Genomic DNA, 27500 nt, shown 5'->3' on the forward strand with positions numbered 1-27500 from the left:
TCATTGTCTTCATTACACTAAAACAATATTCAAAGCTCTCTATACATCCTTATTAGAAATTTAGAGGAATAAACTTTTATGACGGTTCATTAAGATATAAGTTAATAATGAGATCGAAACATGTGCTACGATGCTTGGCGACGCCGCAGCCGGGGAATCCCCGTTAGGTCTCCTCCCCCCATCAGCGGCCTTCATATTTGTGTCGGACTATAGGCTGAGACACGGCCCCCTGAAGAGACGGCCGCTCCACTGGGGGTAGACGACGTCAAAAAAGTAGGTATAGTCTTTCCACTCTATGAAGTCCGTTCAGGGCAGGGCACATTCTGGAATTCCCATGAGTGCGACGTTGCCAGTTCGACTCCCAATTATCAGATTAAGTACCGACCCACCACCCATCTGTTAATCTCTCTCTCTCTCTCTCTCTCTGTAATTATTATTATTATTATTATTACTATTATTATCATTATTATTATTTAGGTAGTGTGGAAAAAAGTCGAAATGAATAATAATAAGTAATACTCCGGCGCCTTAGTTTTTGGTCCATATTCTCTCAAACTTTCAGAAAACCCATTTTGTGTGTGTGTGTGTGTGTGTGTGGTGTATATATATATATATATATATATATATATATATATATATATATATATATATATATATATATATATATATATATATATAAAACCGCCACATTTGGCGGGAAACCTGCCAACTCTGGCCTGGCCTGACTTGACCCAGCGCCCAGCGGAGAGATGAAAGGGGACACCACCACCACCACCAACATGGGAAAAAAGCGCTGCCACATGCCATAGAATTTATGCAAATCGTCGTTATCATCGTAAACATAGACACTCATTGTACTGTGTAACTTCCTTTACTATACACGCAATGCATAAAATATCACTTTCAAACAGCACATGGATGATAAATAAGAGAGAGACGCATGTACGAAGGTTGATTTGGCAGAATGGCTAGTTGTAAACGACCATACCTGCCCCACCCTGAACGGACTTCATAGAGTGGAAAGACTATAGGGGGGACACTAGCTCGCGGTCAAGGCCTAAGTATACCTGGGTGTGTGAGGTCCGACCCTGAATTCCTTTCTTTTCTCGTCCTCCTCCCATTTTATTTATCTAATTATATATTAAGAGAACAATACTGTAGGTGTAAGAAACATTTTTTTGCACTAATAGTTACTTACACACACAACTGCATAAAAGAAAGTCTCTCTCTCTCTCTCTGATGATGATAATAATAATAATACAACTGCGGGCCATAAGACGGCAGAACTTCATTCCTACAAAGCACAGCAGAGTAAGTAACTGTTTTAATTTTCTTCTCTGTATTCTAGTATTTCCTCTGCTTTCTATATATTTCTTTTATGTTTTCTATGGGGAAAACTGTCTTCTTTCTCTATCTCCAAACTGTATTTCCTCTGTCTTCTATGAGTAACACTATTTCTTCTCTATATTCTATGGGGGAAACTAGATTTTCTAGTATATATATATATATATATATATATATATATATATATATATATATATATATATATATATATATATATATGCTAGAAGAAATCTAGTTTCCCCGATAGAATATAGAGAAGAAATACAGTGTTACTCAGAAGACAAAGAAATACAGTTTTCCCCATAGAAAACATAGAAGAAATACATAGAAAACAGAGGAAATACTAGAATACAGAGAAAAAAATTAAAACAGTTACTTACTCTGCTGTGCTTTGTAGGAATGAAGTTCTGCCGTCTTATGGCCCGCACCCATTTCTCCAATTCTTCATTGTGTTGTGGGAAGGAAAAGACGCTCACTTTCGGACCGTTTGGATAACTTCCATTGTACTTTGGAACACAACACATGTATGGCATTGTAAGCACCTAAAAAGATCACAGCAATAATATTCTGAAGCTTGTTTTCTGCCTTAACATTCGCTGAGCGCAGTACCGACAGAGCGTGACCTCTCTCTACAGCTGCCTTTTCATCACTACTACTTACCTGCTTGACCTGACGCGCCACCCTACTGTCCCCCCCATAGGTGAGGCTGCCTCATCAGGGGGCCGTGGCTGAGACAACTTCGCTCTCTCTCTCTTTCCTTGTGTAATTCACTGTTTGATCTGCTGCAGTCTCTGACGAGACAGCCAGACGTTATCCTACGGAACGAGCTCAGAGCTCATTATTTCCGATCTTCGGATAGGCCTGAGACCAGGCACACACCACACACCGGGACAACAAGGTCACAACTCCTCGATTTACATCTCGTACCTACTCACTGCTAGGTGAACAGGGGTTACACGTGAAAGGAGACACACCCAAATATCTCCACCCGGCCGGGGAATCGAACCCCAGTCCTCTGGCTTGTGAAGCCAGCGCTCTAACCACTGAGCTACCGGGCCGGTTGTGTGTGTGTGTGTGTGTGTGTGTGTGTGTGTGTGTGTGTGTGTGAGAGAGAGAGAGAGAGAGAGAGAGAGAGAGATATTACATTCTCATATAAGGAAAGGATATGATATAATATAAATTTATCATAGATATATGTATGTACAGTACGTGGTTTATGAAGAAATGTTACACGAAAAGTTTATTTCTTATTTTCAATATTCATTTAGTTGGGAATAAGGAGTGGCGAATGACCTGACACGGCGAAATCCCCTGAGACATCTTGGCTACGACAATGCTCTCTCTCTCTCTCTCTCTCTCTCTCTCTCTCTCTCTCTCTCTCTCTCTCTCTCTCTCTCTCTCTCTCTCTGTGTGTGTGTGTGTGTGTGTGTGTGAGAGAGAGAGAGAGAGACTGCATTCTCATTTAAGGAAAGGATATAATATAAATTTATCATAGATATATGTACATTTATAATAGATATATGTATGTACAGTACGTGGTTTATGAAGAAATGTTACACGAAAAGTTTTTTTTTTAATTTATTTTTGATATTCATTTAGTTGGGAAATAGGAGTGGTGAGTGACCTGACACGGCGAAATCCCCTGAGACCTACTAGGGTGAGACAACTGCTCTCTCTCTCTCTCTCTCTCTCTCTCTCTCTCTCTCTCTCTCTCAGTTTGTGTGGATTTGTGTGCTTATGTCTGAGAGAGAGAGAGAGAGAGAGAGAGAGAGTCAGGTCACTCACCACTCCTTATTCCCAACAAAATGAATATTAAAAATATAATAATAATTCGTGTAACGTTTCTTCATAAACCATGTACTGTATATACATATATCTGTTATATATTTGCATCCTTTCCTTATATGAGGATGTAATTGAATCTTCATATCACAGACACACCCACACACGTACGTACGCACGCACACACACACACACACACACACACACACACACACACGGCCCGGTAGCTCAATGGTTAGGGCGCTGGCTTCACAAGCCAGATGACCGGGGTTCGATTCCCCGGCCGGGTGGAGATATTTGGATGTGTCTCCTTTCACGTGTAGCCCCTGTTCACCTAGCAGTGAGTAGGTACGGGATGTAAATCGAGGAGTTGTGACCTTGTTGTCCCGGTATGTGGTGTGTGCCTGGTCTCAGACCTATCCCAAGATCGGAAATAATGAGCTCTGAGCTCGTTCCGTAGGGTAACGTCTGGCTGTCTCGTCAGAGACTGCAGCAGATCAAACAGTGAATTACACACACACACACAATTCAGTTCAATTAAATTTTATTGACCACGACAACAAATTTTAATACAGCTGAAGGAATGGTCCAGAAAAATAGACAAAGTGTTAACGATCTCGTTACACATAAACCAAATCACCATACATTAGCTTTTCAAGCATGACAACACAATATTATCACAATAACTCACAAAATAAAACAAACAAACAAGCAAACTAAAGAAAATAAGAAAGTTCTCTTAAAGCTACCACCCAAAGAATACACAAAGCTTAATCTTAGGAAATATATTCAAAAGAAAAAAAAAAAAAAAAAAAACGTTAAACTAACCACATAAAACTGAAACCTTGGCAACAATAAAATTAATAAAACCCAGTAAACTTACATCAATTCCTAAAACATTAAACTAACCACATCAAACTAAAGCCTTGTAAACACAATAAAAGTAATAAAACCGAAGTAAACTTACATGAGTTCCTAAAAATCTTATAACATTCAAGTAACTGGAATTAATTTAATTTAACTTTAGAAGTGTATTGAAAAGAGTGACCAATTGTCTATGGCTTATAAATATCCAATATTTTATACAAAATACAACATCTTTCAGCATCGCTATATCTGTCAGAGAACAAATCAGAGATATTAGAGAAATTATAACTTTGTCTTAAGTGTTGAGTGAAGGTGCACAGCTCAACAACATGTGCCTCTGTTTGGATATCCCCACATACACAGAGTCTTTCTTCCAAAGGTACCCTTCCTCGTCCTCTCCTCTTCCACCTACCAACTTCTACGGCAAGTGAATGCGCAGACACCCGGAAACGCGTGAACGCAACCCGGTGAAATTCCTTTATGTGTGTATCTGTATTATACACAGAATGGACAGAAAGGGTAGGGTTTCTTACTTTGTAAGTGAGACGTTTTGAGAAGGTTGAATTATAAATATTTTCTTTCATCTCATTAACACCTTCATCTATGTCACTTGTTGAGTCATACAACAAACTTTCAATATAAGTACGTGTCCGATAACGATATTCTGAGGAAATTTTTATTGCTAAAGCTAACGTGTCATCCACCATTGTTTCTCTCTCTGACCACATCTTTGAGAAAAACCTTCTCTGTTTATCCTTAACTATAGAGTGTAATGGTGGGTAACCCGCCTCCACTAAACAAACATCGGTACAAGTACTCAATCTTACATCAAGTAAATTTTTCAATGACCAATTATATAATTTTCGTACCGGTGTCCCGTGATATAGTGTGGCTGTGACAGTGTTTAGATGCGTCTTCTGCGCATGCGCGATCCGGGAGTAGACGACGCCGCGGCTTGCTGTGACAAAGTATGGCATGGAAACATCCAACGGGATTATGGAGAAGGTATGATAAACATTTCAAGGCCCATGTTTAGTGTGTCATTGAAAAATGAGCTATATTAACACTGTTTTCAGTCGCAGCATATTTTAGGCCACCCATATCAAACAAATAGTGATATTTCTGCTCTTTGGTTCTTTTTCTACCATAGTGAGGCATTAGTCTTTCCACCGATACATGCTGAAAGCCAATGGCTACTGTAATATTAAAAAAAAAAAAAAAAATCGAATTGTTTAAATTCACACAATATCACTTGTCACATAGCTATAGGCATGACATAATATATAGCGTCTGTCGTTCGCTCCCGGGTCGCGCATGCGCAGAAGACGCAACTAAACACTGTCACGGGCCACACTTTGGCATGTGACACCGGCCTTAGATCTGCGTCCAGGACTCACATCCGTATAAAATAGAGGTCATTAAACAAGCATCGAATATGCGTCTCTTGATACGAAATGGTATATCATTATTTTTCCTTAAGAAGGAGATGAATTTAATGACATGAGACATTTTTGCATCAGCGTGAGTCCTGACTGACGAAGAGACCGATCCGTCGGCAGTGAACATAGATCCCAGGTACATTATACCGTGTGCACCGCCCGATTCCTAAGGGCCATACCAAGAGTCGCGAAGGCCAAGGCACGGACCTTCCCTTCGACCAGCAAGGCAAAGCCTTCGTTCGCCCTTACTTTCAATTCGTACAAAGAGTCGCCGTGGAAGGTAGGGCCGCGAGAGGTCTGCCGCTAGCATGAGTTGGTAACAGTTGTTTCGGTATTGGTATGACTGTAATCCGGATTTGAGCTCCACGAACGACAACAAAACCACAGTGCGCGCTACAAGAATGGAGGGAAGAAGCTGTGACCGGGCCTCGCCACTCACGCACGAGCAGAGAATAATGATTCTCAATCTTGTGAAAGAGAATAAAGACTTGCAAGACCGCTCAACAAACCCAGCTAGCCTTCACAAGAAAAAAAAAAAATAGCTTGGGAGGAGATCACCAAGTCATTTAATGCCATTAATATTTTTTTAATATTAAGATATTTATAGCTAAATCAAAATTCAAGATTTTAGCATCAGCTGGTGCTTAGAGAGAAACTGACAATGTGAAAAAGAGGCAGGCTCAGGTAGTGAGTAACAAGCCCACATGTGATCAGAGTTATTGAATGTCTGTGTCCTCAAGCATTCCCTATTGAAACCTGGCTTGCCACACACTTAAATAATTTTTCTTTTCAAGTTTTGTATATGTATAGCACTACTGAATGTTTATTGTTGTTGCTCAATTTCACTATGTATTTATAACAGGTGTATTCAACAACTTTACAGACTGCAGTGTTTTCATAATTTCCAGAATTCTTAACTGTCTTTTTTTCTGTATCCTACCATTATCCCTAAAGTGGTAATTTATCATGTGTTTGGAAATCATTGTCCTACAAAATCCATATCAAGAAGCAGTGGTAGTTCATTACAAGAGTTGAGAAATTTGTATTCTTTGGGATCTGCTAGACCACAATTTGTATGCATATCATTAAAATTTCCATAGTTAACACATTAGTATAGTCAATCATGAATTACATTAATCATGGCCTGAAATGGTTTGGATACAGGACTAATACATCTTGAGAACTACAATACTGTCAGTATACCTATACGTATACTTAATTAAATCCTTGCACATCACACCCAACTCAGTGAAAAGTTATCTGTTGACTTAGCTTTAACATTATTGCACTTAATGCTTATGTCACTCACTGTCTTTGTTGAGAGAGAGAGAGAGAGAGAGAGAGAGAGAGAGAGAGAGAGAGAGAGAGAGAGAGAGAGAGAGAGAGAGAGTTTGATAAGACTGACTATATCATATTGTAACAGTAATGATTCAACCACAGGTTTTTCTAACTTTGTTCTTACTGCATTAATGTTCCAAGCCAACACATTAATATCTTTCACTGTTTGTTGTCGTGGTCTTTCTAAAAACACATCAAATTAAACTTATCAATAACTTGACCGTCTTTGTACAGCTGGCGTTCTTTATAATTGATGTGAATATTGGATCCTGCATTCTCAGGCCTTTCCTTTTCGGTCTTTTCGGCTTCCTTCAGTCGTTTCCATTCTTCTCGTATAGCGGGATGCGTGTCTTTTTTAATGAAGATCTTCTTGTAAGGTTCACCAGCTTCTTTCAGGTGTTTTGCTCTCTCCAACACATCGTCGCGTACTTCACGAGTGTTGACGGTAATCAAGACAGGCCGGCGTCGCCCTCCTGGTTTGCCAAGACGTCGTGCAGCCTTTATTTCCGCCGATGCGCCAATTATTGTCCACACTTTTTGTACTTTGGCATCATCTGTGGTTGCTCCGTCTACTGTTTCCTGTCCTTCAGGAAGACCAAGCAGGACTAGGTTACATTCTCTTGCTTTTCTATCAATGTCTTCAAGAAATCGCTGTTGCTTGGCAATGATCTCTTGTTGTTTGGTAACCTGTTCTCGGAGATCCTTCACCTGCTTGTTGATGTCACTGTCAGGTGATGTTAGGGCTTTTTTTAAGTCGGCAACTTCAACAATCAAGGTTGTCAGTTGTGTCATAATAGCATAATTTCCATCTTCATCAGAAGCCTGTGTTGAAAGAATACTTTGTATCAAGTCTTCTTTTTTTATTGAATTTAGCTGGTGCTGTGACAGCTTGCGTAGCTCACCTAGTGGTCTCGCCATGAGTGCTCGAAGTGGTTCGTGAACTTGAACCTGGATGACAGGTATTCATGAGCTTTCAGATTAGCGTCTTCGTTGCCTAGCAACCCATAATATCCAGTGCGCATGCGCAAATCTGGATCACCAGATTGAGGGGGGGTATACTAGGAACAGTAACTTTCTCAAAATAATTCTAATAAAGCCCAACACCTTCCAAGCACTCAATCATGGCTAAAGTATTCTCACCATCTTCAAGTACCAGGTAGTCTTCTATCACGGCCAGGGGACTTGTAGTTTAACAGCAAAACTGAGAATAGCTGGGAGCTTTCTTATGGCTGTTGTTTACTCGTCCGCCATGCTTGACCACACCACGTTACACACACACACACACACACACACACACCGTCGTCACGTTCCATACATTATATTGTATAACGTGATGTGCCAAAAGCAGCATATGTGTGTGTGTGTGTGTGTGTGTGTGTGTGTGTGTGTGTGTGTGTGTGTGTGTGTGTGTGTGTGTGTGTGTGTGTGTGTTAGAGAGAAGAGGAGGAAGGGGTGAGATTAGACCTCATTTACTGACCTGCCAATCAGGAAAAGGTGTGGGAGGGGCTTATTTTGGGGGGTTCTGTCGTCTTACTGATAAACGAGTATAGTACATCGTGTGATCCTGTATTATACGCGTCTCCATTCTCCCCATTGCTGAGCTAGGCTGATAACGCTTTTCAGCAGATGCCAAGAAGGCCTCATCGGCGAGAGAAAAAAAAGCGGAGTCGGAGTCGGAGTCGCAACCTTCAAATTTCTTGGAGTCGGAGTCGGAGTCGGACTTTTGAAAATCCGACTCCACACCCCTGGACTTTAACTCAGCCTGTTCTTGTGCTATACATGATAGAGGTACTTGAGCCTTCCATCTCCTGAATCTCACGCACTTTATATATCTGCTCGGAATCATGCCAAGTATGTTCTTCAACTTACCAAACACTCCTTCACAAGTAGAAAATGTCAAAATCTTTCAAATTCAAACTCCCCAAGAGACATCTGGCATCTAGCCAAAAACATCTCAAATAACTTCACTTCGTCATCTTTCCCTCCTTTATTTCATCCTGATGGCACCACTGCCATCTCTTCTGTCTCTAAAGCTGAACTCTTCTCTCAAACCTTTGATCACAACTCCACCTTAGATGATTCTGGGCTTGTCCCTCCCTCTCCTCCTCCTTCTGACTATTTCATGTCTACAAGTAAAATTCTTCGTAATGATGCTTAGCTGGCCTAAACCCTCGGAAGGCTTATGGTACTGATAGGGTCCCTCCTATTGTTCTCAAAAACTGTGCTTCCGAGCTTACACCTTGCCTGGCTAAACTCTTTCAACTTTGTCTTTCGACTTCTACCTTTCCTTCTTGCTGGATGTTTGCCTACATTCAGCCTGTTCCTAAAAAGGGTGACCGTTCTAATCCCTATAGCTTTAATCTCTTGCTTGTCTAAATTCTTTTTTTAATTTATCCTGAATAGGAACATTCTCAAGCATCTGTCACTTCACAATCTTCTGTCTGATCGCCAGTATGGCTTCCGTCAAGGTCGCTCTACTGGTGATCTTCTGGCTCTCCTTATTGAGTCTTGGTCATCCTCTTTTAGATATTTCGGTGAAATTTTTTGCTGTAGAGTTAGACATATCAAAAACTTTTGATAGATCTTGACATAAAGCTTTGACTTCAAAACTGTTCTCCTACGGCTTCTATCCTTCTCTCTACAACTTTTTTCTCAAGTTTTCTTTCCGACCGTTCTATTGCTGCTGTGGTAGGCGGCCACTGTTCTTCTCCTAAATCTATTAATAGTGGAGTTCCTCAGGGTTCTGTCCTGTCATCCACTTCTTTCTATTATTCATTAATGACCTTCTTAACCAAACTTCTTGCCCTATCCACTCCTCCAATAATGATACCACCTTACATCTTTCCACGTCCTTTCAGAGACGACCAACCCTTCAGGAAGTCAACAGATCACGCAGGGACGCCACAGAACGCCTGATTTGCGATCTTTCTAAGATTTTCGATTGGGGCAGAGAAAATCTAGTAGTTTTCAATGCCTCAAAAACTCAATTCCTCCATCTATCAACTCGTCACAACCTTCCAGATAACTATCCCCTCTTCTACAATGACACTCAACTGTTTCCCTCTGCCAAAATCAATATCCTCGGTATGTCCTTTACTCATAATCTTAACTGGAAATTTCAGATCTCATCTCTTGCTAAAAGAGCTTCTATGAATTTCGGTGATCTGAGGCGTCTCCGCCAGTTTTCTCGCCCCTTCAACTGCTAACTCTATACAAGGGCCTTATCAGCCCCTGTATGGAGTACTCTTCGCATGTTTGGGGGGATCCAGTCACACACTTTTACTAAATAGGGTGGAATCAAAAGCTTTTCGTCTCATCAACTCCCCTCCTCAGCATATTTCTCAGCGCCGAAATGTTGCATCTCTTTCTATCTTTTATCGCTATTTTCATGCTAACTGTTCTACTGATCTTGCTAACTGCATGCCTCCCCTCCTTCTGCGGCCTCGCTGCACAAGGCTTCCTCTCATCCCTATTCTGTTCAACTTTCTAACGCAAAAGTTAACCAATACTCTCAATCATTCACAACTTTCACTGGTAAACTCTAGAACATCCTCCCTGCATCTGTATTTCAGACTTCCTACGACTTGTTTTCTTTTAAGAGAGAGGTATCAGGCATTTCCTCCCTAATTTTGGTTGATGCTTTTCCTGTTTGTAGAGAGCCAGCATTCAAATGGACCTTTCTTCTAATCTTTTTTTTTTTTTTTTTTGTAATTGGCTGTCCCTCTTTCTCACATAATATATATATATATATATATATATATATATATATATATATATATATATATATATATATATATATATATATATATATATATATATATATATATATATATATATATATATATATATATATATATATATATATATATATATATATATATATATATATATATATATATATATATATATATATATATATATATATATATATATATATATATATATATATATATATATATATATATATATATATATATATATATATATATATATATATATATATATATATATATATATATATATATATATATATATATATATATATATATATATATATATATATATATATATATATATATATATATATATATATATATATATATATATATATATAGCCAAGTGAGAAAGAGGACAAAGAAAAAAAGAAGATTAGAAGAAAGGTCCATTTGAATGCTGTCTCACAAACAGGAAAAGCATCAACCAAAATTAGGAGGAAATGCCTCGATACTCTTAAAAAAAATATATATATATATATATATATATATATATATATATATATATATATATATATATATATATATATATATATATATATAACTATTAATATCGTAATACAAAGCCCGTGAAAAGTACACAATTGCTGATAAAATCTGCCACACGTGAGCACACCACCAACAACACTAGACGTAAACAATACACATGGTGACGTCAGCGGTTCCAATAATGCCGAAGTGCCTTAGTCTAATACATCTTGCGCTCCTCCCACCATGCACTCCTTTCACACTGGCTGCCTCACACATCCTGTTAGATGTCTAAGCATTTGTTTCAAGACTAGTTTACCATCACAACCAGCCTATTATCATTATACAATCAAAAATAAATGTTGACTACACTATTCCAAGAGACTATTTTGACACAGAGGTTAGAAGTTGAACCCAGACTAGTGACAATATCTTCACAATGTCTCTCAGTCACCTCAACACACCAAGCACAACTCAGAAGATGTCTACACCACTCGTAATGTAGCAGATTGACGTGACACTGCTGATGGCGCCTCGACTTACGAGTGAACAATATTTTCTAAAGAAGAGGGAATCTGATGCATTATCATCCTATCATGCTCCAGGAAGTCACCATTGTATACACAATCATGTGTAAAATGTCAGGTCAATGAGATTAATACAAATATGAAAACAATGACCAAATTGAAAACAAATCTTTACGAGCGGATATCTCAAAACTAGGTTTTTTTACACTTAAAAGATTTCTCTAAATTGATGTAGACTCTGATCCCCTTTTGTTTGGTATCGTTTTAAAAAACAACTCAAATGCAATATTTTGTGGGCCCAGATTTTTGATAATGTCAATTGAAAATGACATACAGACCCATAGACGATTGCTTTTTTTTCATAAACGATTGATTTTTTTTAAGACAAAAAAAAAAAAAAAAAAACTGCGCCCTGAATAGTTGCGTATATGTACAAAGTTTCTATGGTGTTTCTATCATAGTAATGAACTGAATCGTAAAGAATGTGAAATAAAAAAAAAAAAAACGAAAACAACGCAGTTTTTTTTCTCCGCAACCATTCACCAAAACTTGATGAAACTGACAGAATGGCCTATTTTTACCCCCGTCAAACAAAATATTAAAGTTTCAAAACAATTGGGCTTACCGTATGAAAAAAAGCTATTTTTTTCTGTACCCCCCCTTCATCTTACCTCATCTTATTCTACTTTACCTAAAGGCAAATTTACACGTGTCAATAAGCGACTGAAATCCCAAGTCATTAGAGGTATCAACAAAGCCCTTCTAGTCAGAACACATTCACACATAGCGATTGGGAAGTATCAGCCAGTTGGTTGGCGGGAGGTGAATGTAAATAAACAGCTACCCAGCAAGATGTCTTCCTCCGGTGACAATGCCGAAGCGGTGGTTGCAGTTCTTTTGGTGTACCGGAAGCTTCAACGGAAAAGAAAATGCCTGTGGAATGTGGATACATCTCTGGCTAAGTAGAAGAGAAGAAAGGAGTGTCTACCACACTCTTTTACCTCAGCTGAGCTTGGCAGCTATCTCATCGAATGTCGATTTGTGCAAGCTTTTTTTTTTTTTATCGCTGTATAAATTCATTTTTAGGGTTCCAGATATGTTCTGTTTTCCTCAATAACTCCAGCATCTTCTTCTCTACATCTGGACACCACATTTTCAAACCTTTCTCCGTGACATCAAAAGTTCACAAGTAAGCAAAGTCGCAAACCGACTTAACAAGACCAACATTTCGATCTTGTTTTGCGACTGGTTTTCCAGTCGATAGGCACCGATATTCAGTCAGAAACTCTACCGACTGGCAATTTCAGTGGCACATGTGTGACATGTGTGAACGAGCCTTTACATACCTTATTTAACTTTACCTTCCAATTAGATTACAAATTTCTTGTCCTTATAACAATCGCTGAAGAAAAAATTTTCTTCTTTGCAAGCAAGACGAATAGTTGAATGGACAATGGTTTACATTCTCTTTAGGCTCCAATTTTTTTTCTTTTTTTTTTCCAGCAACATGAAGATCCTCGTGGTGGTGTTGATGGCAGTGACGTGGGCAGAGCTTAGTGGTGCTTTAGATAATGGTCTGGCCCTCACCCCTCCCATGGGTTGGCTCACCTGGGAGAGGTTCAGATGTAACTTGGACTGTGTAAATGACCCATACAACTGTATCAGGTACGCAGCTTGTGTACTCGTACAATGTTTCATTAGTCTGCATCCAACCTAGTATGCATGATGTAGACACTTGGCCTGGCAGTGAGTTAAACCATAGAGTCCGAATACTTCACATGTGTCGACGGATCTGCCTAAATATTGAGCGGGCAAAGTCTCAAAACAAAGAAAATAGGTGTCCTGACTTTATTTTTTTTACCTAAACTCTTCAAATATTGCATGTACTCCCTTACTAGTAATGCGCAGACCCATGAAGTTACAGAGTCTATGGTATGACCAATTGTTTTATTCTCGCGCTTTTCATACCCAGGAATGTAAATACATTCCCAGTCGCAGTGTGTTTCTACGATTCTTGAGTTTGTCTTGTGATGTATTTTGTTTCTAGGCAAGTGTTTCTTTTACCTGAATAATGAGGTGTCCCGCATCCCTGCCTGAACCACGTGTGCGTTTCTAGGTAAGTAACATGTTGAAAGCTAGTGAGAAAATGATTGAGAGAGAAAGAAAAACGAGGTTTTTTTTTTTTATTCGTATTTTTTTTCCTGCGTGTAATTATATGATCAATGAAACTTTATTTATTTTTTTCTCATTTTATGTAATTTTTCTGTTTTATGTTACTAGGAGAATGACTGAGGAATACGAAAGAAATGAGAATAGTAGAAATTATTATTAGGTAAATATTCCAAAGCTTTATTTGTTCATGTTTGTCTTACTTTATTTAGTTATACATCATATTTTCTAATTTTCATATTATAACTATTCCAGTAAGCATTTATCCTTATAACTATCTCACATAAGTTTGCATAGCATCATGTAACCTGACATAGCCTACTAAAGACTAATAGGAGATGGAATAGTCTTTCATGAAATTGTACATGCTATTCTTATTTGAAGTGAGTTATTTTTGTGTGAAATAATTTGTGAACTTCCTACTTAAAACTACCCTAATTGTTAAGAGGCTATACTCACCGTGGTGAGAAATAGCTGATAGGGAGTGGCAAGGGAATTTCCCCAGTGGCGCCATTATCACCGCCTACTTATTTCTCCAACAACGCTCAACCTACGTAATCTCTGCCTTTGTCTTTCTTTCTTTCTTTGTGTTTCTATATAGATGGGTGCATTTCCAATGTTATTTCAGGAATTATTACAACTTTTGTTCCGCATCACCACTGAAGTAAAAATCAAAGGGTGTTTTCTGTATAAAGGTTTCGCTCTTCTAGTCGTAAACGTGGCATATGAGCGAGGGAGGGCGAGATGTCGCCTCCTTCATCACAACATCAGTGAAGGAATTCTTGGCGTCGCAGGCACGCGTTGTTGTTATGGATCATTGTTCGGCTTCAAGTTTTCCATATAGCCACCTTCATAGTCAAGCTAAGGCTTCTAACAGATGGCAGCACCGTCGCTGTCCTCCAAACTTTAACCCACAGAAAAGTGGTGAGGCACCCCAATCTGGCAGGAAGCCAAGTACTATGTCCTTCAAGAGGGTATGTTTTAACTGTGGACTGCTTGGCCACAAAAAGCATGAATGTAGGAGCCGGGCACGTTCACTGGAGAATAGGAGACGGCTGGTCTTCGAGCCTTGTTGTTGGAGCTGTGGGATGCGGGGGCACAATTAAGTCCCAGAAATGCTGCCAGCCTAAGGATGTGGTGACGCCATCAGGAAACATGAAGCAGCTAGGAGCCAGTAAGGCGTCCGACGCCATCAAGGTAGCGGGCAGTATAAATGGGCACCGTGTGGAGGTGGTAGTGGATATAGGAGCAGAAAGGACATTCGTGCGTGAGGGAGTGCTACTAGAACGCGGTGTGAAGCGTGTTCGCGAGCAACTGTGCCGAGTTACAGTACCAGTGAAGGGACCTGTGTGGGTGAGACTGGCAGTGGGCAAGGTGACTGAGTGCCTGCCAATATTTGTGGCGGAAATGAAGGATGAATGCCTTTTGGATTTGTATTACCTTAACCGAGTGGGAAGCGTGTGTAGATCTCCGGGGAGGTAGGATGTCAGAGAGAGGCTATGAAGTACATTTGAATCCTAATGGAAAGCTCGCCACGAGGGGAGAAGCAAAGGAACCAAAATGGCAGAAACCAGGGTCCGCCGAGTCGTCCAGTCAAGTTCGCATGCAGAGAGGAAGAGTTGGCCACACCACAACTAGCATGACCGCACATCACACCGCTCCTACCGTAATCACCATTGCCACCAGCGAGAAAGAAAGTAAAACAGAGTTTACCTGGGACAAGCGTAACATAACATACATAAATAATAGGGTAACAAAGGGCCACCAGGGCCCCATCTAGGTTATCCTGTATCACTGTGTTCTCGTTCCTTTACCTTTTCCTTGGCCTGAACTGGTGTCTGTAAGTACTAGTGAGCATAATTCAGTTTTATTGGTTATCAAGTAAATGACGTAAGATACAGAATGCGTCGGTTGCTTTCTTTTCTCCGGCGTCCAACGTCAGGCATTATTATGAAGTAGAATATATTATTCTACAGCCAGAACCTCTTAATGCAAATGGCGGAGCTGATGGCGGAGGAAGGCTACCTGAATGCGGGCTACAATATGATCTCCCTCGATGACTGCTGGCTGGCACATGAGCGAGACGAGCAGGGGCGGCTGCAGCCAGATCCGGACCGTTTTCCTTCCGGCATTCCAGCCTTAGCTAATTTCGTAAGTTTATTACATAACACTTTGTTCTATGTCATCTTGCTTTAAAACGCCACCTTCTCTTACGTCACAATGAAATTTCCCATGCATTGCTGTCTTCCTGCTTTCATACTCCACACTCCTATATCAACCGTTTGGGTTTTCTCTATTTCATTGAATTACTTATAACCGTTTTTATTACCACTTTCATTAATTTTGTTCTCTTGGTTGGGGAACGAATGGAAGCAATGGAATACATAACATTCATCATCCTTGAAGTTTTTAAATATTTCAAGTTACGTCTCCCACAAGGTCCACGGTAAAGGGTTGAAGTTTGGCATTTACGAGGATTTGGGCACCAAAACTTGCGCTGGTTACCCAGGCGTCCTCGGTCATCTTCAGACGGACGCCAACACTTTCGCGGAGTGGGGTGTTGATTATATCAAGTTGGATGGTTGTTATTCTTCTCAAGAAGAAATGGACGAAGGTACGTATATGGATCTGTATTATTTTTTTCTCATTCTTTCCTCACTAAGAGTGAGAATGAAAAGAAAAATGGACAAAGAGCAAAGGCCAGGCTGATACCGAAGAACAAACCTAAAAATATGTAGAAATACTCATGAGAAAACAGAAAAGTAATAATAAGAAAAAAAAAGCTACTATTTTTTACAAAGCAAGTAACTGCTGATGTGTTTGAATTATTAGATATAATTATAAAATTTCATCCTTCACACTTTAGGGAGACGCAACTATGTTCTTTTGACAAGTAACATTTGTAGTTTGTATTACATATGCATCAATTCTGTTGAGAATACCATAATTGGTCCGTATGGGAGACCAGGTCTAGTTGTTACACGGGTAAGTTGTTACAAGGCTGTTATTTCAAATTTCTCGATGTGGATGGCGCGTGGGATTCAAACCGTTTAAAAGCATTCTTCAAACCATCTTAACTGCCACTGAGTGTTGCATTGACGGACGTTCGCAGCCAAAGGTATGGCTTAAAAACATTTTTTTTATTAGAAAAGTAATCTTTTTGTCTCAATAGTTAATCCTTAATTGACTAAACACGCACGATATCAATTGAGTATGTTTGTAGCTCATTAAGATATACTTGAAGTGTTCTTGAATACCTGAAGTCATGCCATAGATACCACACATTGTTAGTGGTTACCGTTATACACGGACATGTATGGATGGGGCTAATTGTTACAGTTTATCAACTTATACCAGGTATATAACACCTCGTATTTCAGGGAAACACATCATGCCCAGAAATTAAAAAAGGAAGACTACCAGAGGGAATTTTTCTCTTAATGTCATGGAAAGAGCTGCTAAGAAAGGTTTTGTTTGAAAATAAGTCGTTGCGGAATGTTGCCAAAGATTTTGAGGTAGATGTAATGCTTCTTGAAATTGATTTCCACACTGCACTAAAATTTGATGCAAGATTGACGACAGCCGTACAAAACAAAAAGGAAGTAGCTTCGCTGTGTGCAAGATTATTGAATGGAAAGGCATCATATGCTCGGATTGGTACTCCAACTCTCTTCCAGGTGAAGAATAGAGTGTATGGTCTGTAAAGGCGGCGTCACACTAGCATTTTTTCCGTCGTCTCAGGCGATTTCCGTCGTCTTTTTACTCTTCCGTCAACTCTTTCCGTCGTCTTGAGTCAGACGGAACGCATCGTTTTCGTCTAGCGCCAATTTTTAGTCAAAATAAGAACTATGGTTTCTAATCAATACTTTTATTAAATTTTTTTTTTTTTTTTTTTTTTTTTGTTAAACGGACGAATGCTATTATCATGGCATGAAATTTAAACGAGTTGGTGAATATATGTTTGCATAATTTTTTTTTTTTTTTTTTTCTTCTAGCCTAGCAATGAAAAGTTCCTCAGTTGTTTGTGTACATTTCCAGGGGAGTGCGAATGTGCGATGCTTTTGAATATTTCCAAGGCAACTTCCAAGTAGCTGGCCAAGATGAGCAGTGGACAAAACACACTGACGAATTTCTCATAGAGAGCATTAGAGGTCACCGTTGCCTTTAGGATCACAGAACAGCTGATTACATTATAAGGTGCAAAAAAGCCACGGCTTGCTGGGGTGAATGAGGAGCCATGTTTGTTTACAATCGACAAGCGCGGCAAAGGCGGAAGCAAGCTTGTGTGTGACGGCCACCGTCTGCAAAAGTTGACAGTCGTCAGAAAATTGACGGAAAAGTGCTAGTGTGACGCCGCCTTAAGGACTAGGCACATACTGACTGCCCCGGCGGACGAGTGTAGGACGCAGTCCGCAGATCGTGTCCGCCTGCAAGACCCTGTCCCTCCCACATGCGCAGATGAGAGAGAGAGAGAGAGAGAGAGAGAGAGAGAGAGAGAGAGAGAGAGAGCAACAGGAAACCTCTCAAGGCAACACATTCAAGCGTTCTGTGGCCCTGGAATCCACAAAACTTTAACGACGCGCTACCGACGTGCGAGCGTACCCCTACCGAAAAATGGCATCCACAGACGCATCAAATGTCGGCGTGACTTCGTTACTAACTAACTACGCTCATCGCTAAAAACTACACCTCCTAAGCTGTAGGCATCACTAACTCTTATATAAATATTTAAGTGCGAAAAACAACCTACTTTTTTAGCCTCATCCAAGCTTTACCTCACAAGAAACATGATTTTGTGATACACATTAGCTACTATGGAATAAACATTCAACCATAAACCATAGCCACTAGCCTACTACATTCTGCCAGTGTTTCTTCTTTTTCGCCGTGGTTTTTGTCGTCAAGCTTGCCTGAAATCACTGCATCCCCAACTTTACATCTCTTTCACCAATGTTAAGGTCTCTTTGTCAGTGAATCATTGGTTCCTTGGTTTATTATGAAGTTCAGTACACATAGTGGAGGGGTTGTTAAGAGTGTTGACTGTGGTGAGTAGTAGCTGTGGGGGCGTTATGCTGTATCGATGTTTACACACTATATAACTTACTCCCAGTGAGATCTAATAGCACTAGTTCAGGAAGTGCTGTGAACCTTCCATTAAAGCTAGTTGTGATCTCGTTGAACGTTTCCCTTTGTGTCTCACAACTCAAGGGGGTAGTCACAGCCTACCCTCTAAAGATAGCTCTCCTTCTTCACACAAAACTACATGCACTTACCACACATACACCCTTCACTCAAAATTAAAATTTAAAAGAAAATTGGGACCCAAAATAAACAACGCCTAGGAGTCCCCTCTGGGAGGGACCAAAATGTCCCCAGGTCGGACACCTCTCCTGTTGAAGACCACAAATGCCTTGACACCTCCCTCAACTTTTTCTACATTAACTTCTGCAACATTCGCGGTCTTAGATCTAATTTTCAATCTGTAGAACACCACCTCTCCTCTACTTAACCTCATCTTCTTTTCCTCACCGAAACACAGCTGTCTGAGGCAACTGACAGTAGCCCTTCTCTGTTCCCTCCTACTTTCTCTATTCTCATTTTCATTCCAAAGCTGGATGTTGCGTCTATGTACGCAACGACTTAACTTGCTCTCGTGCCCACGCTCTTGAGTCTTCCGAATTTTCCACCATCTGGCTACGACTTAACAGTCACTCTCAAACTAAATTCATCTGTGCTGTTTATCTCTCCCCTAACTCTTCTGACTATAGTAATTTCTTCGACTACTTAACTTCTAAAGTGGAGCACATTCTGTCCCTCTACCCTTTCGCTGAGATTTCCATTCTTGGAGATTTCAATGTTCACCACCAGCTTTGGCTTTCCTCTCCCTTCACTGACCACCCTGGTGAACTAGCCTTCAACTTTGCTATCCTCCATGACCTAGAGCAACTGGTGCAACACCCTACTCGTATTCCTGACCGTCTTGGAGACACGCCCAACATTCTTGATCTCTTCCTCACCTCTAACCCTTCTGCTTATGCTGTCACCCTTTCATCTCCGTTGGGCTCCTCCGATCACAATCTCATTTCTGTATCTTGTCCTATTTTTCCAATCCCTCCGCAGGATCCCCAAAGCGAAGGTGCCTCTGGCGTTTTGCCTCTGCCAGTTGGGGGACCTGAGGAGGTATTATGCTGATTTTCCTGGAATGATTATTGCTTCCGTGTCAGAGACCCATCTCTTTGTGCTGAACGCATAACAGAGGTGTTAGTATCTGGCATGGAGGCGTACATTCCTCATTCTTTTCTCAACCTAAACCTTCTAAACCTTGGTTTAACTCAGCCTGTTCTCGTGCTATACATGATAGAGAGGTTGCCCACAAAAGGTACTTGAGCCTTCCATCTCCTGAATCTCATGCACTTTATATCTCTGCCCGGAATCATGCCAAGTCTGTTCTTCAACTTGCCAAACACTCTTTCATAAATAGGAAATGTCAAAATCTTTCAAACTCAAACTCTCCTCGTGACTTCTGGCATCTAGCCAAAAACATCTCAAATAACTTCACTTCTTCATCTTTCCTCCTTTATTTCATCCTGATGGCACCACTGCCATCTCTTCTGTCTCTAAAGCTGAACTCTTTTCTCAAACCTTTGCTCACAACTCCACCTTGGACGATTCTGGGCTTGTCCCTCCCTCTCCTCCTCCCTCTGACTATTTCATGTCTACAATCAAAATTCTTCGTAATGATGTTTTCCATGCCCTTGCTGGCCTAAACCCTCGGAAGGCTTATGGACCTGATGGGGTCCCTCCTATTGTTCTCAAAAACTGTGCTTCTGTGCTTGCACCTTGCCTGGCCAAACTCTTCCAACTTTGTCTATCGACTTCTACCTTTCCTTCCTGCTGGAAGTTCGCCTACATTCAGCCTGTTCCTAAAAGGGTGACCGTTCTAACCCCTCAAACTACCGTCCTATAGCTTTAATCTCTTGCTTGTCTAAAGTTTTTGAATCTATCCTGAATAGGAAGATTCTCAAACATCTGTCACTTCACAATCTTCTGTCTGATCGCCAGTATGGCTTCCGTCAAGGTCGCTCTACTGGTGATCTTCTGGCTTTCCTTACTGAGTCTTGGTCATCCTCTTTTAGAGATTTCGGTGAAACTTTTGCTGTTGCGTTAGACATATCAAAAGCTTTTGATAGAGTCTGGCATAAAGCTTTGATTTCAAAACTGCCCTCTTACGGCTTCTATCCTTCTCTCTGCAACTTTATCTCATGTTTCCTTTCCGACCGCTCTATTGCTGCTGTGGTAGACGGCTACTGTTCTTCTCCTAAACCTATTAATAGTGGTGTTCCTCAGGGTTCTGTCCTGTCACCCACTCTCTTTCTATTATTCATTAATGACCTTCTTAACCAAACTTCTTGCCCTATCCACTCCTACGCTGATGATACCTACATCTTTCCACGTTCTTTCAGAGACGTCCAACCCTTCAGGAAATTAACAGATCACGCGGGGACGCCACGGAACGCCTGACTTCCGATCTTTCTAAAATTTCCGATTGGGGCAGAGAAAATCTAGTAGTTTTCAATGCCTCAAAAACTCAATTCCTCCATCTATCAACTCGACACAACCTTCCAGACAACTATCCCCTCTTCTTCAATGACACTCAACTGTCTCCCTCTTCCACAATGAATATCCTCGGTCTGTCCTTTGCTCATAATCTTAACTGGAAACTTCACATCTCATCTCTTGCTAAAACAGCTTCTATGAAATTAGGTGTTCTGAGGCGTCTCCGACAGTTTTTCTCGCCCCTCCAACTGCTTACTCTGTATAAGGGCCTTATCCGTCCCTGTATGGAGTACTCTTCGCATGTTTGGGGGTTCCAGTCACACAGCTTTGCTTGATAGGGTGGAATCGAAAGCTCTTCGTCTCATCAACTCCCCTCCTCTGACTAACTGTCTTCAGTCTCTTTCTCACCGCCGAAATGTTGCATCCCTTTCTATATTTTATCGCTATTTTCATGGTAACTGTTCTACTGATCTTGCTAACTGCATGCCTCCCCTCCTCCTGCGGCCACGCTGCACAAGGCTTTCTTCTTCCTCTCATCCCTATTCTGTCCAACTCTCTAATGCAAGAGTTAACCAGTACGCTCAATCATTCATCCCTTTCACTGGTAAACTCTGGAACTCCCTCCCTGCATCTGTATTTCCGAATTCCTACAACTTGTCTTCTTTTAAGAGGGAGGTATCGAGGCATTTGCTCCCCTAATTCTGGCTGACGGTTTTGGCACTTTTGTACTCTTTGGAGAGCCAGCGCTCAAGTGGGCTTTTTTCTAACTTTCTTTTTTTTGCTTTTGGCCTCTTGCCCTCTTCCCTACTTACTTGGTTTGGCGGATCCGTGGAATCCGAATACGGATCCGAGTACTTGAGCATTGGGTGGTGCGGCGCTGGATTTGCCTGAGAGCGGGATCCGACTGGCTACCCTCTGACGAATCCAAGCAGCGCGGTACTCGTCTAGCTACCTTTGATAGGCTACTGACGAGACTAATAATTTCTGGAAAACAATTAACACAGTTTAATAAAGGAAGGATGGTAGATTTATAACAATTTATTTCGCTCTGCACAATTACATAATTCTATAGCCATATGGCTATGAAGACGAGTGTTGCATTCTTCCTGTCTCTGTGGTGTCAAGGCTTCAACTGAAACTCCACCCCTATTTATATGATACGTTCTGACGTCACACGGTCACAGCGTATCAGCCAATCAGCCTTCGGAGAAATTGAGGCATGAATGGCAACACTAAATTCATATTCTAAATGTCTCTCGCTGACTAATTTATATAGATATATTTCTAGTCAATACTGCATTTTTTTCTTTTTACTAATAATTAAATCATGAAGCCCAAAAAGCGAAAAACAATATTGAATGATCGCCAGATCCATCAGGATTCACCTCTGCCAGGAAAGTAATGAAGGGTGCTTGACAAACACAGTGACCGTCTTTCTTCTTTTATTGGCAAGCCAACAGAGATACAGGTCCGGTGCGTCCTCACAGCTAGGCTACTACCCGGGAACTGAGTGACGCCAAGCTGTGGGGACAGAGGCTTTCCCGCGCTGCTCCCCAGATGCCAGAGGTCGACATCCTACAACTCCCCCAACAAGCTAAGAACCCTGGCTAATGCAGTGACAGTGTTCTTAAATAAAATAAACATAACCTGGGAGCAGCAAAGAAGCAACATGAAAGAAAACATGAATAAATGACAAGTCCACAATCTAATATCACCACTTGTGATACTTCTGTACCTTCTTACACATAATCCTTCAGCCACCTCGGGGGTCGCCTGGCGCGCCTCCCTTCACCATCCTTTCGGGCGCCTCAGATGTTGCCGCGTTCTCAGATGTTGCCGCGTTCTGAGGGAGATGCGGCCACTACCGTCAAGTCTGACGAGATACTGCCTGTGGTCCCTTGCCTCTATGACGATGCCTGCTCTGTTCCACCTCCTGCCGTGCTGGTGGTCCTGGACGAGAACCCTGTCGCCAGGTGCAAGGGGCGCGCGGGAGCGTGTGACGCTCCTGTCAGCCACCACTCTGTCGTGGTGGTGCGCCATCTGACGTTCTCGCTGCCGCAGCGTCCTTCCCCAAAACTTGTCAACCTCAAGTCTCCTCTTCACTGATGGTACTCCATCCCGTAGCTGGTGGCCTGTTGCTAGCTGAGCTGGTGATCTATTGATGCCCCGTAGAGGTGTGTTAAGGTACTGGTGTAGAGCGGAGAGATCTTATCGTTGTCAAGACTGCCATCAGCTCCAACGTTTCCCCGTAGTATTCTCTTGGCAGACTTCACGGCCACCTCTGCCCTTCCGTTTGACTGTGGGAAGTGCGCCGAGGACACCCGAACACCTACCCCCACTTCTGGAGGAAGCTCTTCATCTCCTCACTCCCCAGATTGGTGCCTCCGTCCATGGAGAGCTGCTCTGGGGCACCCCATCTCGAGAAGTGGTGACGCAGCACGTCCTTAACTCTGCCTGATTCTGTGCCATCAGGCAGGTGAGACACCTCCAGCCAACCCGTCAGCCTGTCTGCGTAGACAATGTAGTCATGCCCCTCCAGCTGAAACAAATCCACCACAGTCTGCTGAAAGGGATAGTCAGGGGGCGGAGTGAAGAGAAGAGGCTCGGGGTTGGGAGGGGGCGTGTGTGTTGCACGTGTCACAGTTAGTGCGGTAATGCCTCAGGTCTCCCTCAATGCCAGGCCAGTATACTGCCTGTCGTGCTCTCCTGAGCATCGAGTCTATGCCCTGGTGGCCTGCGTGGAGGTGGGCTGCAACCTGCTTGCGTAGGAGGTCCGGAATCACCAGGCGAGGATGGTTGCTGTGGAAAGCATACGTCACCAGGCCTCGCGACACCCCAGCCTCTCCCTGATGCTGTAGAAGGGGCGCAGGCATGCCAGCTCCTGGGACCTCTGTGGGTGCCAGTCACCCGCCAGCACCCTGGCCAGCAGTAGTTGGTACACAGGATCGTTCCTTGATGCCTGGAGCACCATGTCCTCGTCGAGGGTGAGGTTGTCTTGCAGTTCTAGTGCAGCAACGGTGGCGACGGCCATGGCTACTGACATCTCCTCATCCTGTTCCTCCTCCAGGGCACCAGGGGCTGCCTTCATAGATGGGTGCCTAGATAGGAAGTCTGCTGCGCAATTCTTCTTTCCCGGCAGGTAGCGGATCGTGAACTTGAATTGCAGCGTCCGCTCCTTCAGCCTGAACAGCCTTGGGTTGGCGACATCCGTGAGCGCTTTATCACCCAACAGGCCCACCAGAGGACGGTGATCAGTCACCAGGATGAGATTGGGGCAGCCTAGAAGGAAGAGGCGGGCCTTGTGGAGGCAGTATGCGACTGCCAGTGCCTCACCTTCTATGGGCGCGTACCCTTGTTCAGCCGGAGTTAAGTGGCGGCTACCACAGAGAGCCAGGCGCCAGCCCCCCTTGCAGCAGAGTGGGGCCTCAGGCGACACGCAGGAGCAGTGCTGTTGCAAGATGACGAAGCCTATGCCTTCTCTGCTCCAGTCTGTGATGGCAGCCGTCGGCCTAGTGCGGTCGCAGAAGGCCAGACCGTCCTTGGCCAGCTCACAGATGGTCTCCTTCGCCTGCTCCAGCTTCCGCTGCAGCTGCTCGTCCCAGTATACTTTCCGTCCTGTTGGCTTCTTCAGGAGGTCTCTAAACGGCTCCATGATGGGGGCGGTGGCCAGAAAGGGTGCCAGCTGGTTGACAAATCCAAACAGTGACCTCACGTCGGTGATGGTGGGCTGGCCAGGCATTGTGAAGTGCCTTATTGCTGAGAGACGGTCCTCGGTGGGCTTGTATGCTTCCCAACCAACGTGAAAGCCGACAAACTCCACCTCCTTGCAGCAGAACATGAACTTCTCTGGTTTGAGGGTGACGCCTACCATGGCACACCGCTCCAGGAAGTCGTAAGTGTGCCAGAATGCTTGCTGAATGCCGGCGTCATACAGGAGAGTGTCGTCCACACACTTGTGTTTGCGGGGAAAGCCTCTCATTGCGTCTTCAAACCGTTTGGTGTAAGCGTCTGTGGCTGAGCAGTGACCCATCGGCGTGTGGCAGTATTGGTACTGCCCCCACGGCGTGATGAATGTGGTCAAGTGGCAGCTCTCCTCATCAAGCTCCACCTGGTGGAATCCCCAATGCACATCCGCCACAGTCTTGTAGGAGTGAGGTGGGACATCTGACACCATGTCGAAGGGTGTGGGCGTGTGGTGGGTCTCCCGCAGGCAGCAGGAGTTCAGTCTTTGAAAGTCCACCGTTCTTCCTGGTTTGCCAGACTTTTTAGCCACCACCACCATCCTCGCGCACCACTCCGATGCCACGCCTGCCGGGACAGGGCGGATGACGCCCAGCTTGACGTCCTCGTCCAGTTGCCTCTTCACCTTGGTTGCCCAGTGTTTGGGAACTGTTGCTGGTGTGTGGCAAGCATAGGTCTGCGCATCCTGCTGCAGGTGAATGTGGTGAGGCGGGCCCTGCATCACGCGTAGAGGGTAACCTTCAGTCTTGAAAGTGGACGCCGAGAAGTGCCTCAGCAGCCACTGCTCTAGCTGAGGGACGTTCTCCTCAAGGGCTGCATGGGGATAGCTGCAGGTCGGCCCGGCACGCTGTGGGCGTCGCTCTCCGTCACTCCCACACCGGCTGTTACGGCCGGTGGCTTGGGAAAATCTTGGTGGATGAGGCCGAGTTCCTTGCATGTGGTGCACGACAGGTACAGCCGCTCCACGTTCTCCACAAAGTGCACATCCTGGACCGTGGTATGGCCCGGGAGGCTGATGTGGCAGGTAGCTGCCCCCAGACTGGAGAGCGGTATTCTAGCGAGGTCCCGTATGCCAGCCCGACGCTGCAGAAGCGCAGGCCAGAGACCAAGCTTGGACATGAGTTTGGGGCCGGCGACACACACCTGTGCTCCCGTGTCCGCGACCGCTGTCACTGTAGTCTCAGCTTCCTCCACTAATAGGGTGACTCTCACCTGTAGCAGGGGTTCTGGCGCCACCGCCACGCTGCCCACAGTGACACTGTTGACGGCCATGTCCTGTTTCTTCGCTGCCCAACACACCTTCTTCATATGTCCCTCTTGCCACGACTTGCACACCAGGTTTCGTGCCGGGCAGGGTGCTTTTCCGTGCTTTTCCCCGCAGTAATGACAGGACTTGCCGGGCGGGCCGCTTGACTGGGGTGCACACTCAGGCCGGCGGGTGTGTGGCCACGTTGGCGGTAACTGGCAACTAGGGGCTCCTCGGTGACGTCATCCGCCCTGACGTCAGCTCCCGCCACAGCATGGTCCCGCTCACTTTTCCCGCCAAAAACGGCGTCGCGTCTCGCTGCCTCAAACGATACACAGAACTCTCTCAAACTATCAATGTCACTGAATGCACCGCACTTTCTGTATACCTCTTGCCTCAAACACTGGTCACTAAGGCCAACCATCACCTTCCTCAGCAGCATGTACTCTGATAGGCTGCTATCGCACCTTGGGACACTGAAAACCACAGTCTGCCACCTCCTGGGCACACCGGGTCATATAGACACTGACCGACTCACCGCCCACCTGACGCGCATTGAAGAAGTCATACCACTTCACAGCCTGGTTCGACGACTGCTGCACGATCTTGCCTATCGCGTCCAGAGCCTCCTTCGGCGTCAGCGCCTCCCCCTGCCAGAGGTCTCATACCTCGCATCCAGCGTGCACTACAGAGCGGGAACACATAGCAGGCGGATGTGCAGCACTGTCTCCTGGTCAGGCCATCTGGCCAGCCTTAACCAGGATTCCACTGATCTTCGCCACGACCTGAAGCTGGTCGGCGTCATCTCCGCAGCACATTTCTCGGGTGTGGCGGTGGCGGGCGGTCTGCCGGCAGAGGCTTGGCGTACAGTAGGGAGAGACGTCATGCTTGCTTGCAGCGTCATCCATCGTCAGCGGGGGCCTGGCAGGCAGCCTGGCCCTCGCCTGCCTGCTGCCGCTCGGTGAGAACCTGGGGTGCCTTGAGGACGCCATTTCACTGCGCCATGAAGGGTGCTTGACAAACACAGTGACCGTCTTTCTTCTTTTATTGGCAAGCCAACAGAGATACAGGTCCGGTGCGTCCTCACAGCTAGGCTACTACCCGGGAACTGAGTGACGCCAAGCTGTGGGGACAGAGGCTTTCCCGCGCTGCTCCCCAGATGCCAGAGGTCGACATCCTACACTAATGTATGGAAGAATTTGTGAAGGTGTTTCACCACGGACACTATGCCCGCGAAACCTAGTAGGTT

The 27500-nt window shown here is 43.6% G+C and overlaps 1 protein-coding gene across 1 annotated transcript in view; it reads left to right on the forward strand.

Annotated features, from left to right (window-relative positions):
• LOC123500089 (alpha-N-acetylgalactosaminidase-like) overlaps positions 1–27500 on the forward strand; it is a 35414-nt gene that overhangs the window by 2790 nt on the left and 5124 nt on the right. Inside the window, exons 2-4 of the mRNA XM_045248739.1 lie at positions 13042–13203; positions 15684–15858; positions 16147–16321. Coding sequence (XP_045104674.1) covers positions 13046–13203; positions 15684–15858; positions 16147–16321 — 508 coding nt within the window. The 5' untranslated portion in view covers positions 13042–13045. The remainder of the gene's footprint in view (positions 1–13041; positions 13204–15683; positions 15859–16146; positions 16322–27500) is intronic.

The sequence above is a fragment of the Portunus trituberculatus genome, chromosome 50, assembly GCF_017591435.1.
Source record: "Portunus trituberculatus isolate SZX2019 chromosome 50, ASM1759143v1, whole genome shotgun sequence".
Taxonomy (NCBI): Eukaryota; Metazoa; Arthropoda; class Malacostraca; order Decapoda; family Portunidae; genus Portunus; species Portunus trituberculatus.